The sequence below is a fragment of the Phocoena sinus genome, chromosome 17 (assembly GCF_008692025.1).
Source record: "Phocoena sinus isolate mPhoSin1 chromosome 17, mPhoSin1.pri, whole genome shotgun sequence".
Lineage (NCBI taxonomy): Eukaryota > Metazoa > Chordata > Mammalia > Artiodactyla > Phocoenidae > Phocoena > Phocoena sinus.
The window spans coordinates 20,456,927-20,472,210 of NC_045779.1; the positions used below are offsets into that span (position 1 = coordinate 20,456,927).

General features: G+C 39.3%; 1 protein-coding gene across 2 annotated transcripts in view; it reads left to right on the forward strand.

Annotated features, from left to right (window-relative positions):
* Positions 1-15,284, forward strand: part of ZFHX4 (zinc finger homeobox 4) — a 181,634-nt gene that overhangs the window by 10,953 nt on the left and 155,397 nt on the right. For both annotated transcript variants that reach the window (XM_032610394.1, XM_032610395.1), the window contains exon 2: positions 12,014-14,652. In XM_032610394.1, the coding sequence (XP_032466285.1) occupies positions 12,060-14,652 (2,593 nt within the window). In that variant the 5' untranslated portion in view covers positions 12,014-12,059. The remainder of the gene's footprint in view (positions 1-12,013; positions 14,653-15,284) is intronic.

The following is a 15,284-nucleotide window of genomic DNA, read 5'->3' on the forward strand; positions in this document are numbered from 1 at the left end:
GGATTAGATGTCATAGCAATACCTTTTTATATACTTGATGTTATGATATTTTGATATGCCATGAAAGAAGAATAAATACTGTTTACATGGCACCCCACTGACCAAAATTTATAACAACCTAGAGAAAAGATCCAGTTCTTAATAACCCAGTAATATTATAAAACCCTTAAATTGTGGGAATTTTTTTTTGCGGTACGCAGGCCTCTCACTGCTGTGGCCTCTCCTGTTGTGGAGCACAGGCTCTGGATGTGCAGGCTCAGCGGCCATGGCCCACAGGCTCAGCAGCTCCACAGCATGTGGGATCTTCCTGGACCGGGGCACGAACCCGTGTCCCCTGAATTGGCAGGCGGACTCTCAACCACTGCGCCACCAGGGAAGCCTTTCTTGTGGGAATTTTATAGTCAAGTTATGAGTCTCCTCTTGGCTTATCTCATGGAGGACATCTCAGTCCTTTATCTTTCTATAGGAATGCATTATTCAGAGGAGGACGACCCAGGTTCAAAGGTGATAAGATTCACGATAAGGGTTAATACATTTATAAACACAATTTTTCGATCCTCTAAACTAAAATCTATTTCTGTTATGTTTTTTTCTTTCTGATTTTTAAATTCATAATAATTTCCCATTGTGTTACATGTAAGATACACACTTAAAATTATTCTTTATATTTTTATGGAAAATATAAGTGCATTTTGGATAGTAATTTCTTAGATTTGAGTTTGGTTTTCACTTGACATTTATAATATATATTTAGTTCACAATCTTTGCTCAAGTTTTTCTTAAAAATAAAAGTGTGTGCCTTGCCTACATTCTGGTCATTTATAAGTGACCCTGGACTTAACCATTCATTTGAAGCACATTTATTTAAGGCTAAACATTTACTGAATACTGATAGGGTAGGATATATTTCATTGGAAGAAAATAATTAACATCTTAGCATTTTTCATGATGCTTGTTTAAATTTCTCCTCAAATAAATTTCAGTCTCCATGAGGGCAGCACCCATGTCTGTTTAATCCCTGTATTCACAGTGATGGACAATATTGGCAAATCCTTGGTAAATATCCTCAATAAATACATGAATACATGAAAAAATCTGATTGTTAATTAAAAACATAAATAAAACACTTCAGTTTACTATACTACTGGAATCTGCCTCTCCTCTTGAAATCTGGTTATTGAAAAAAAATGCGACCTTAAAAACATCTGGGTCTGTCTTGGAAAATTCCATAGGGAAAACTGTCTTCCAGCACAATCTAAATGGGTTTTTGTATTAGAACCATAGCTTGTTGAAGTCGGAAGGGATATAGCACAATCCCCTGGTTTAACCCATAAGGAAACTGAAGCTCAGAGAAATTTCCAGGAAATATCACACAACTACAGGGCACAGCCAATGAGAATCTAGTGTGTGTGTGTGTGTGTGTGTGTGTGTGTGTGTGTGTGCGTGTGTGTGTGTGTCTCCTTCAGCAAATCATTTAACATTTTTCAACCTGGTTGGTTGAGCTCCTCCCATATCCAAAGATTCTATAATATTAATATGAGAATAATTTCTGTCATGCTGGAGATGTTTTCATTTGTGGAATTCTTCCAAGCAAAGGAAGATTTTCAGTTGGTACAATTTCTATGATGACCGTAGAGCCAGCTGACTGCTCTGGGATTGTAAAGCTAAACTGCTCGAGATAGAACAAGAACTGCCTGAAAGGTGAAAACTTGCAGGAAAAATGGGGTGGGCCACTTAGTTCTTGAAATGAAACAGGGTGCAGATTAGGAATCATTGTGGTTTGCCAGAAGTTGCTGGTCATAGAAGCCTGTTTAAGGGCTCACTGTCAACAAGGAAGTCATGGGCAGCACTTAAAGTGGCTCACCTCTGATTTATTCATAAACCTCACACGAGCACTTGGCTTTGTTCTTGCTCTAGTAAGGGGGACTGATGCCAATAAGAACAGGAATAAAGAGCTCCTTGCATGGTCCAGTAGTGAATAGCACTTTACCTCAAAGCCTGACCTCCTTTCCCGAGGTCTGTTATGCTACAGTCGACTCTGATTGGCTGAGCGTTCTCAGATGAATTGACAGAAGAGGTTATAACAGTTATCTACTCTGTAAGCTCCATAGTATATATAAGGAGAACTGTGTAACTGGAACTTGGGTTCTAACTTAACCTAAAGGTTGTGACATTCATGCTAAATGGAAAAGTTTCCCTTTCCCCTCTTTTTAAAGCTTGAAGAGTTTCACATTTAATAATGGTCAGAAAAAGATTGCTCCTTTCTAATTGAAGAAGACAATGCCCTCGGAAGGAAATGGGTTTTGACAATCCCTTTTTCCATTAAAATGAATTTAGAGAGATTTAGTAACGTAGGGAATTAAGGGTTCGAGAGTAAAATCCGTCCTACACGGGGAGGGGGGTAGAAACAAAGAAATGGGCTTGCAGATTGATTAGCCGTGTTTATCTGAGAAGCTTCATTTGTGCCACTTCACAGATTATGCTCTGCTCCAGCCGCCCCTCTGGAGGGGAAGGGGCCTTTAAGAGGCAGTCAGATGGCTGGTTTGCTGGGGCAGAGGTTGAGTCGAGTTACTTAAATCCCCAGAGCAACATTTAGTTAATGCTAGTCTTTTTTTTTTCTTTTTTCCCTTCCCTGATCCTGTCCACTCTGGCTTCCCTTTTCTCCTTTTGATGAAGTTAGTCTCTTACTCCTTAAAGTGCATATATTTACACAAAAATTTCCTCAAATTTTCACAACACATTAACCCAGAAAAACCATATTAGGAGATGGTGATGAGAGTTAATGATATATCTTTAGATAAAGCCATCCTCCCGTGCAATCACATCAGAGTCATCAGCTCATTTGTCATGGCTGAAGTGAAAATGTCAGGACCAATGAGTGTATGAATGCTGAAGGGGGCGAAAGGGCTTTTGGAGAAAGATATTTTTGTGCTGGGAGTCGGCCATGGCTTAGATTTAGCTCCAGGGAAATATTGGGATTAGCCAACACTGTGTACAAATCCTTAGCATAACAGAATTAGTTGGGAAAATGGAGAGGTGGGGGTCATGAGGATGGGCACATTTCTGGAGACATGCTCTAGGCTGCAAGCCAGAAACCATGGTAAAGAATGAGATGATTTATTAAAAGTATTTTCAGGCATGTGTTGTATGCAGTCTCATTGATTCCGGGAAGATTGAAGTTGTAGATTTGAATGACATCAAGGGAAGACCTGCCATAATGTACACTAAATATGTATACATGGCTTTTGTTTTAAATTTAGCTGTATTAAAAGAATTTTGACCCTAACATCTAAACATGTTTCAGGGAGGTAGCATTCGAGCGCACAAAGATAATATTCAGGCATAAAGCACTTTTGACAGTACCTTTAGAGTGGAAATTAATACTTAATTTAAATAACAGTAATTATGCTGGAATACTTGTTGCATTGTTGGGTTTACACAAAACCCAGAAGCTAAACTTTCTTTACACAGACTTCACTCTGAAACTTTAATTGAAAAGTAACTGATTTTCTTTAGCTCCAGAAGTTCTTATCTTTGAGAGACCAGTACTAGCAGATTTATTTCATTTTGGATCCAGTGAACTGTTCTCTTTCAGATAATGTACTCATACAGCCTTTTCTTGTTTAATTCTATTGATTTACAGTGTTAAAGTGAAATAATCTGATACCTGTTTCCTGCCCTTTGAGTATTTGTCGTCAAAGAGGCTGATTAGTTTTTTTTTTCCCCCAGCTCTTTAGCAGTTTTAAATGTATAATTATCATTGCATGTCATTTGATAGCTGCACTAATTGCTGCCAACTATTGTCTGTTTGCACTTAATGCTGAAACCTGATCAACATCCTTCTTTGGTTGATGTTTGGTGGTAAACTTTAATTAACTCTTATTGCATTGAAGAAGAGTTCAGGCTTGGTGCTAACTAATCATTTACCTTCATTATGTCCTGACAGCTCCACTTGTTCTTGGTCCTAATAGATACACCAGTCAGTAAATAAACCTGCAAACCTTATGCCTTGTAGTTGCTCCACACTGATATTTTGCTACTTAAAGTATAAGATAATTGGGCCCAGATAATTAGTTAGTTAGTTTAGTATCTCTAGTTCTGCAGACACTAATCTTAATTGCCTCTTTCATGCTGGACAACTTCATTTTAATAGAAACTGTAGATTTGAGATAACATTATTCCTTCAACATGGTTCCTATGAACATGCATCTTTTGAATCAATACAATTAACCTTGTCTCCTGTTGGAATTCTTGTCATTATTTTTCCTGAAATACTTTTCCTGTAATGATATTGAAGTTAAAGCAATCAGGTTACCAGCAGATCATGTAAAATTCAACTCAAAATTGCTGGCTGCTTGATTTTAATTTGTCTGACATCAAGTTTGTTTGAAAAGGGATAATATGTGGGTAAACCAAGGAGCTTATAATTATGGTTGACGTTTGTTTGTTTATAATGAAATTTAATTAACGTGCATACATTTAAAACACAAAAGTTAATTACTGAATCACTTATGGACAGCAGCCAAATTAACTTTCAGGCCAAACAAACAAACAAACAAACCACACACATACACAAAAAGCAAACAAGAGGCTCTTCATAATAGAAATAAAATAACCAACAAATCTGAGTGATCAAACATAAATTTGCCAACATTTCATCCAGAAGAAACATTTCATTTCACTTAGGTTCTCTATGTTAGTCTCTATGTTAGTCCACTTAGGTTTCTAATATAAAATAATTTAAAATATCTACATGGGATATAAAAAGAGACTTGCATTTGATAGACTAAGAGTCTTGGATAGTAAGAGGGCACTTGGTAGTGATTTAAGAAATTATACGTATAACTTTCATCATTAAAACTATTTTGAATTGTTTGAAATCATTGCCCTGGGAATAGGATTGTTTGCTGGAATACCTGACCTGTGATTAATTTTATGAAGATAATTATGGTAGGCTTAGCCTGCAATGAATGACATTTTTCAAAAAAAAAAATAATAATATACTTATACTACTATGCTTATGCTATATTGGTTATGAGATCATATTGTGGGACTCATGAAATACAAATAATTATACAATTGTTTCCTCATTTAAATATTTAGTTGTCAGTATTTCAATAATGAATTTTATATATTAATAGACAAAGAAGAAAAAAATGCATGTATATGTTAGGATATATTGTCTTCACATTGTATATGAGAAAAATGTATGTGTGAAATGGTTTTCACTAGTCTGGTAAATCCGTTCCTGAAGCCAAATATTCTATAGTTATATTTACCTTGATGAAACCAATTAAGATGAATTTTTTAAATGTTCCTATGTGACAACTTAAAAGCATTATCAACTAAACACTCTTAAACTGGGTGTATGCCAGAGAGATTAGTCAATTACGTTTTAAAGACTAGAAATCACATAAAAAACATGGCAAATATGATTTATAAATTTTAAAAATGATTAATTCAGTACATGCTTTTCCAAGGAAAACTAAAGGTTTCCATGTTTAGACTTTCTATTTCAAAGTTTTATTTACTTGAAATTTCAAATATAGTAGGGATTGAGGGAGAGGGGTCTGAGAAGGGAAAATGATTCTGTCCGTCATTGAGATGCTTTGTAAAATGAGGGTAGTTTACACAACCTTTTAGTATTTCCAGAGAGTATATTTATATGTGTTTTAATATAACACCAACTAATTGATTTGTAGGTTAATATTTATTTAGGGAAAAAAATTAAAAGGATCATAGAGTCATTTAACTCTAATCCTACTTTGCATAGATGAGACAAAGGGAAGATGATTAATACTTAAGTATGGCTGGGTAATGGCATCCAGAGGTACCTTTTTCTTCTATAAAGAAAGCAAAAGCAAAAAAAAAAAAAAAAAAAGGTTGGTATATTCTCACAGTATTGGCAAACAACAGCTTTCTAGTAATGCTTTAATGCTTTAGCTGATTAGGACATCCTTACCCTTTAATGAAGCAATCACTACAAAGCCCCAATGTCAGCTGGAATACTGGCAAAACAGTATCAAAGAAAGAATCAGAGAGAGGCACTGAACATAATTACAGTTCATGTCCTTTCTCACACCAATGCAAACTATTCATTTTCAATTAGAATGAATAAGAAAATTAGAAATCAGCTAGATTGGTTAAAAGGACCAAAGTTTGTTTACAGAGGATAGCTAAAGTATTAGGTCCATTTTGCTCACTGATTATGAAATTTTCCTGAAGCAAACAAATAAAATGAGTCATATTGGTGTAATTTGGTTAAGGAGAGATTATTGATTTCTCTCTAAGGAAAGTAGCTGGAGTTTGATTAAAGTTGCGAAGAAAACTGAGTAAAATTCCTATTTCCCACAACTAATCAAATTAAGAACTATCGGACCCATTGGCAAAGAGTACTTTTCCTCTTTAGTTCTCCAACACATGTGTTTAATGACATGTAATTGTCATTTAAAGTCCATGGAGGTTTAGAGACGAGAGAGAGAATGAGGGAAAATGAGGCTGGAAAGAGAGGGAGAGGAAGAGGAAGAAAAAACGAGAGGCAGAAGCATCGATTATAAGGGTCCTGTTTATGAGAAGGAAATAAATCTGCACTGAATAGCTAATTTAGGTTTTAATGAGAAAAATGAGAGGTAAACAGGGGAAAATGACTTCATTGACTTACACACTCATGTTTGTCTTTGTCAACTTTCCCGTTTTAAAAATGTGCTTGGTTTAGGTGCTTACTATATTTGGTTACATCCTTCTATTCAAACTTAATTACCTTCTCCCCTTTGTCGTGACATGGGTGGAAAGTTTTTGCCATGTCAGGAGAGGTCGTCACACATTCTTTTGCAGCTCTGTTCATTAATTCCTTCTTGCAGAAGCATTTTCTCTCGTGCTGGGAAGGTAGAAGGGTGTAACAGAAGACCCCTGAAACATCAGCAGGAAGCTCTAAGCTGGTTAATGCAGTATAATTGTCTGGACATAGACTGGTCTTTGTTTGTGTGGTTCACTCCGAATCAGCTGTAATTAACTCCAGAGTGTTTCCAGATTGCCAGCAAAGAAAAATTACAGCTTTTCTGTTTTAAATTGTAAAGCTTACAAACATTAACTATGCAGATTGCTTTTACTTTGATATATTTCTATCCTGCAAGAGAAAAAAAAAGCTTATTTGCCCCGCCCCCATCTGTAAAAATGTGCTTTTGTTAAGTTACGTAATTTAGTGTCTATTGGAACATAATGGTCCCTTAATACTTTGGTTTGAAATCTTTTTACTCAATATTTTCAATCCTTTGACATCCTTGTATTTGCCTTCTTTATTGCTAACGTTTTTAATACTGCAATGGGGAAGAAGTTATGCGATCTTTAATGGGATACTAAACATATACTAAAATAAGCAAATTGCAGAGAAAGCTGAGTAAAGAAAACCACCAGCAACCAACTTAAAAGACTGAGATCAAATATGTATTCTGACGTAACTGGTACTTCTACACAGGTACTTTACCTGTGTTGTGATATACATCAAAAGCCAGATTTCACTACCTTCTCATCTTGGTCAGCACACCACACCCTTCTAAAAGCTTCTGTACAGTAGTTTGTAATTATGAATTCCAGCATGGGTAAAAATGAGGTAGCAGTGTGAGCTAGTACAGCCTAGGACACAAAAGATCTGTCAGCAAATGATGTAAAAAAAAAAAACAGTCCAGCCAAAAAATCTTTTTTTTTTTCTTTCTTCTGAATTTAACAATAAGGAATTTAAGCTTCAATGTGGCTTTAGCAACCGAAGAAAAGAAGCTCTTGGTGTCTGCATAATACCACTTTGATGGATTTTTTTCATCAGTTCTCTGTACGTGGCAACAAATAAACAAGTATAATTATACTTGTGAAGGTCTATTCATTGCTTTGTCAGGATTAGATATATGTGCCATTTTCACACTGCGCCTCTCTTTTGTCTTTGCCTAACTCACTATGACATATTGATAGAGGATTTGGGATGGGGAAAAGGCCACAGCAGAGACAGTGATGACCTTTTGGAAACTTGATATAATTCAAGGATTTTTATTTATTTTCTATATATATACATATATATATATTTAGGATTTGTAACTTGTTATCATATTCCCTTGTAAGTGGACAACTTTTAACCCGTTTAAAATGGAATTGCAACTCAAAGTGTTATGAGTTGGCTAAAGAGCAGATGAGAATAAAAACAATAGGCAAAGGGGCACAGTGGTCTTCTTTCCCAGCACTTAGCAGAGTGGCTAACCTAGCATTCCTTTCTCATTATTCTGTCCTCTTGATCAGATCACGTTCTTTTTAATCATTTCACAAACACTGTCTCACTGTGCTACAGAGGAGGGCTGGGACAATCTCAATTAAAAAACAGAGGTAAAACTGGCCTGATTTTGGGTTCTAATGGGAACTCTGCTTTCTGAATGCAAAGGAATTCTTCTGTTGTTCAGAAAGCACCCCCTTTCATTAGCCAGCCTCCTGGTAGGTGGGTTTGGTCATTTAGCAGAGAAGAGTTTAGGCAGCAGTGACTGCAGGACGAAAGCAAGGCAGAACAAGCAATAAAAGTTCTTTTCTGCATGTTGTCCATTAGTTCCGAAAAAGGGATTTACATGATCAAAGTCGCTGATCTTGTGAATTACTGAGAATACCCAAAACTGTGTACATGTATTCTAAGCAGACCAGCAGGTATGTATTGTTCTGAATTTAGCATTAAAATTATATTAGGTTTTCTCTTTGAGATTTCTTGAGGACTTTGGTGATTTTTTTTTTTTAAATAGAATGTATGGCAGTAGAGAACAGAAATTGGTGAAGACTAAATAGAAAGCAGCTTAAACGGTGAAGCAACTTTTACAGTGAGTTTACTTGCTATGCAGTCATTTTGGAATGAATTCTGTGGTTTAAGTTAAATGGTTGTCTTTGTGGTCTTTTAACTGGGACTTATAAACTTTAGTGTAAATTTCCTAAGTGGGACACGTTGATAAAAGAAAGATCTTGTCTGACACTGGTGACAGTGAAATCACTTAGCATCATATTCAGTGTCACGGTACATATTGATCTAAATAACTTTAACCGCACAAACTAAAGCGATTCCATCCAAACATGCTGGTAAACACTGCCATGGTCATAGTCTATGGCTACAAATTTAAAAATCAGGTAAATCTATTACTAGCTCTATCAGTTCAGATAGTTTTGTTACTGTTGCTTTTGGAATTAAATGTAAATTTAATTGCAGAGAAGACTTACTATGTATTTGACTTAGTTTCTGATTAATGTGTAGCTTGTGAGAAGAACTTGATAGGCAATTTTGTGTAAAGTTATGTGGGAGTATTGTAACAAAATATATCCTGCCACATTGCTGTGATCTGTGATGGACACTGTAGTATAGTTTTCATAATTTTTTTTTTCACATAGCAATAATGTCATTACATTTTTGAAAGTTACTTCTGGCTCTGTTAAGATAAAATAAAAAGAGAGGATCTACTTCATATAGAGAAATATTGACATGAGTCCATGAATGGACTCTGCAGTATTTCATATAGAGAAATATTGCAGAATCCATTCGGCATCTGGCCAAAATTATTAACTGCACATTACATATAACTCATTTGGGGAGCATTCAGCATGTGTGTAATAATTCTAGTAAGTGTTTTTGTAGGCTGAGAACTGTTGTAGGCGTGGAGGTAAAAGAGAATTCAAATAATAAAAATAGCTCAGAAGCTTCTTTACGAAGCTGTAAAGTGTTTGAGAACTTTCCTCACTCTTGTAATTAAGGTGGATTTTCTTCCACATATCTGCCGAAGTTATCATAGGAAAGAAAAAAAATAACTACTTTGGGTCCTGGAACTTTACATTTTAATCTAGGATCATTAATTTAGTATTATTTACCACCTTGCTTCCACTCCAACTCTCCAGTTTCTTCCTGTCTTCCTCATATCTTTTAGTCCATCAAGGGATTCTATTTTAGACATTTTGGCTGCCTTCAGTATGTATACCTTGTACAGATTTGGTAAATGCAAAGGTAAACATTCATGTTTGTGGACTAATTAGAAAATTATTAGGTTTTCACGCTTTTGGGGGTTTATCAGATTATTTCAGAGAGTTTTAAAAGCTGCATGCATGCCGTGAGGATAATTAACCTGGAGCTCTTCAATGATTAAAATTACACACTAAGCTTTGTGATGTGTGATTTGTGAGCAATTAGAATGTCATTTTAACCATCTTAGATACCAAAACGAATTTTGATTTTATTTTCAATCTATGCAGATCTTTTGATGTATTTGAAACTGATGGCTTCCTCTCTGATTTAGCTAAGATGAAATTTGATTACAGTAAAGAGAGTATGAAGAAGTTATTCTTCATACTTAATATGCCAGTGACCTTCAAAGATGTCTTTCTTATAGAAGAACTTTTGAAAAGGAATTTCTAAAATGCCTAGTAATATTGATGAGTCCAGAGTTATGTTTTTCTTCTTAGCTCTCTGCCACTGTGAAGTCTACACAATAGAATGTAGAGGTGGGAGGGGCATCCAGGGTGAGTCATCGCATGTCCATCCTCCCCAATATAATACATAATGCAGTACAGCCAGGTCCCCAATAGAACACGTAATGCAGTATAGCCGCGTCAACCTTCCTTATTTCAGAAATTGTCAGCGTGCGAGAAAGTGTTGATACTTTCTTTTTTGCTTTTTGCTTTGAAGTTCTGAGTCCCTTCTGTTTGGAGATTTGAAAGAAGATGGGTTACCTGTTTCATAAAATCAAGATGGTGCCTGGGTCACAGAATGAAAACAAGCACTAAAGTTTGAGAGCACTCAGCTCTCGTGTATAGTGGAATCATTCTGCAAATGGAGAGATCTGCAGGGACTCAGAGAAGCTTAAGCCCTAATTAAGCTGCTATTCCAGTAGCTGAGGTTTGCAGGTACACACACAAGTGGGCACACACATACATATTCACACACAGAAGGGGAACGCATTATTACCAACTTATGCCCAACTTTCCCCTGGCACCTTGCCATGCTACCAGAAACTGATATGGCTTTGCAGAGTGCATCTTATTCTCAACAAAGGGAGTTTATGGCCTAAGATGCTTGCCTGGAGAAAGCTAAAAAAAAAAAAAAAAGATTGAAGTATTTTCATCAGTAGTGCCTGGGTATGATTTGTTAAGCCAAAGGAGATGTTGATTGAGGCAGTGGTTGAGAGATGGGCAACTCACCAGGATTGATAACATCAAAATGGTATTTGGAATGGTGTTCATTACGTAGTGCAGTGGAAAAAAAAAAAAAAAAAAAGTGAATACGATTTGTCCCCTAGGATGATAGGACTGGTTGCAGTAAATATTAATTTCTGTTCTGGTGCCTATTGAGGTGACTGAAGTGTGGGGAAGAATTGTGATTGGTGCTTAATCAGAGCCAGCCAGATACCTGCTGAGAGCTTTTGCACAAGGAAGATTTGTAGTAAGCTGATTTACCGGCAAAATGAAAACCAGAGAAGAGTTTGGTTCGTGCTGCCTGTGACTGTAATATTTCTCATTTTAAGGCTCCTTTATTGTTGGTCTCCCTCCCACGCGCATCCCCCCTTCTAGTCACTGCCTGATAAAGTAAAAGGTAAATTTAAAAAAATTACAAGTTATTTGTGTTGTCCTCTTGTTCCTGCTATCATCTATGAAAGCCATTTAGATTTCTATTAAAGGGGGTGTTAAAGCTTTTACGTATGTTCTCTCCGTTTTCAGAAAACAGGAATGAAAAAGAAATACGGCTTACTGATATGAATTTTAGATTTGTGATGAATGCTCATGGTGATTTCAAAAACACTTTGGATGTCTAAGCATGCCTGTGATAGCTATCTACATTATTTTGCTACATTTATACAAAGTCTGTCTGTGATAGATAGGTATGCTGGTTTTAAGTTTTCCCCCTCACCTTTTTAGATAGTATGAGTTTACAGCAGCTGTAAATTAGTGATGGGCTATTAGTGAGCTGTGTCGTTATTTAATAAAAATGGCTCCTCTCACCTTATTTTTTATCCAGGTCCCTGACAGGCTGGATGAAATGAGATCCCCATGTAGCAATTGCCATGGAAACCTGTGACTCCCCTCCTATCTCAAGGCAGGAAAATGGGCAGAGCACATCAAAGCTATGTGGAACGGCACAACTTGATAATGAGGTGCCAGAGAAAGTTGCAGGGATGGAGCCTGACAGGGAAAACAGCTCCACAGATGACAACCTGAAAACCGATGAGCGCAAAAGTGAAGTCTTGCTGGGTTTCAGCGTCGAGAATGCAGCTGCCACTCAGGTTACCTCAGCCAAGGAGATACCGTGCAACGAATGTGCTACTTCTTTTCCCAGTTTACAGAAATACATGGAACACCACTGCCCGAATGCCCGCCTTCCGGCCCTGAAGGATGACAACGAGAGCGAGATCAGCGAGTTAGAGGACAGTGACGTGGAAAATCTAACCGGGGAGATCGTTTACCAGCCTGATGGGTCAGCTTATATAATTGAGGACTCCAAAGAAAGTGGGCAGAATGCACAGACTGGGGCAAATAGCAAACTCTTTTCTACAGCGATGTTTCTGGACTCCCTGGCGTCGGCTGGAGAGAAGGGTGATCATTCTGCTTCTGCACCTCTATCGTTCTACCCACAGATCATCAACACTTTTCATATCGCTTCATCCCTCGGGAAACCATTTACGGCCGATCAGGCTTTCCCAAATACCTCAGCACTAGCAGGAGTTGGTCCTGTGTTGCACAGTTTCCGTGTCTATGATCTCCGACACAAGAGAGAGAAAGACTATCTAACCAGTGATGGCTCAGCCAAAAACTCCTGTGTGTCCAAAGATGTCCCCAACAATGTGGACTTGTCCAAATTCGATGGTTGTGTTAGCGATGGGAAAAGGAAACCTGTTTTAATGTGTTTCTTGTGCAAGTTGTCTTTCGGTTATATCAGGTCATTCGTAACCCATGCTGTGCATGATCATCGGATGACCCTTAACGAGGAGGAACAGAAGCTCCTCGGTAACAAATGCGTCTCCGCCATAATACAGGGGATCGGCAAAGACAAAGAACCTCTTATAAGCTTTCTGGAACCAAAAAAATCCACTTCTGTTTATCCCCATTTTTCTACTACAAACCTCATAGGACCCGACCCAACCTTCCGCGGTTTATGGAGCGCTTTTCATGTTGAAAATGGTGACTCTTTGCCGGCTGACTTTGCCTTCTTGAAGGGGAGCGCGAACACCCCCGGCTCAGCAGAGCAGCCGCTGGGGATCACCCAAATGCCAAAGGCTGAAGTCACTCTGGGGGGGCTGTCTAGTTTAGTAGTGAACACCCCGATTACCTCCGTCTCCCTCAGCCACTCATCGTCTGAGTCTAGCAAGACGTCAGAGAGCAAAGACCAAGAGAACAACAACTGTGAAAGGCCAAAAGAGAGCAACACTTTGCACCCTAACGGGGGGTGCCCAGTCAAGAGCGAGCCCACCGAGGCGGGAGATGAGGACGAAGAGGATGCGTACTCCAATGAACTTGACGACGAGGAAGCATTAGGTGAACTCACCGATAGTATTGGTAACAAAGATTTCCCTCTCTTAAACCAAAGCATTTCTCCTTTATCATCCAGTGTGCTAAAATTCATTGAAAAGGGCCCCTCGTCCTCCTCGGCCACTGTTTCTGACGACCCAGAAAAGAAAAAGCAGGCCTCCGCCGTCAGGGCCGGGGGCGGTGTCGCCACCGGCTACGGCATCAGTGGCAAGGACTTGGCGGAAGCGAGTGCCAGCCAAGACGGTGCCACGGCTGCTCACGCAAGTGAGACGGCCCGGGGGGACGAAGACGGCGCAGCCGCTCTGCACCAGCACGGCTTCACCCCGAGCGCCCCCAGCACCCCGGGGCCCAGCGGCGACGGCTCACCGGGCAGTGGCATCGAGTGTCCCAAGTGCGACACGGTTTTGGGGTCCTCGAGGTCTCTTGGGGGTCATATGACTATGATGCACTCAAGGAACTCATGCAAAACCCTCAAATGTCCCAAATGTAACTGGCACTACAAGTATCAGCAGACCCTGGAGGCCCACATGAAGGAGAAACACCCCGAGCCGGGCGGCTCCTGTGTTTATTGCAAGACTGGACAGCCTCACCCCAGGCTCGCCCGGGGCGAGAGTTACACGTGTGGCTATAAACCCTTCCGCTGTGAGGTTTGTAACTACTCTACCACTACCAAAGGCAACCTCAGTATTCATATGCAGTCGGACAAGCACCTGAACAACGTGCAGAATCTCCAAAACGGCAACGGCGAGCAGGTGTTCGGCCACTCGGCCCCGACCTCCAACCCTAGCCTCGGTGGCTGCGGGACCCCCTCTCCGTCCAAACCCAAGCAGAAACCCACCTGGCGCTGCGAGGTGTGCGATTACGAAACCAACGTGGCCCGGAACCTGCGGATTCACATGACCAGTGAAAAGCACATGCACAACATGATGCTCCTGCAGCAGAACATGAAGCAGATCCAGCATAACCTGCACCTGGGCCTCGCCCCGGCCGAGGCGGAGCTGTATCAGTACTACCTAGCCCAGAACATAGGCCTGACCGGGATGAAGCTGGAAAACCCCGGCGACCCGCAGCTGATGATCAATCCCTTCCAGCTGGACCCGGCGACAGCGGCCGCCCTGGCACCGGGACTTGGTCAGTATTTACTGCTTTTCCGCACTGCTGTTAGTTTCTCATCACATTTTCATTTGGCGTGATGCCCCCAGATAAAGTGGTGAGCGCCGACAAATGGGGGACAGTTTACTAGAAGGGACTTTCTCTTTAAGCTGGATAATCCACCCATTTGTGCTTCGCCTCAAACCTGAATTCACTTCAGAGAGGCAGGAGTTAAGGGAGCAAGGGCAGCAGAAGAGGAGTTGGCAAACTTCGTTTTCCTGTAACAGGTTGACGAACAAATATTAATTGTCATTAATTGCCTGTCATCGTTAGCGATACCTTACTAGGTTTATAGCTTCGATTTCGGCAATTGTGCACTCAAATATCAAACCTGAGCTCCCGAAGGGGATGCCATTATTTTTCGTGAAAATTTTTTGAAGAATAGTTTAAGGTCTGTGATTGAAGATAATTAAACGAACAGTAATACCGTTACCTTACCCCAGATATTTGGCGGTAGATTGCAAGGCACGCATACAGTATTAGCCAAATCTCATCACGCTTTTAGACGAATTGCGAAATAACAATTAGTGCTCATGTAAGTTTATCTAGGTGCTTAAATTGCAAGCACGTGACTGTGTTGTTATGGTATTGATCAACTTTCCTGCCCTCGA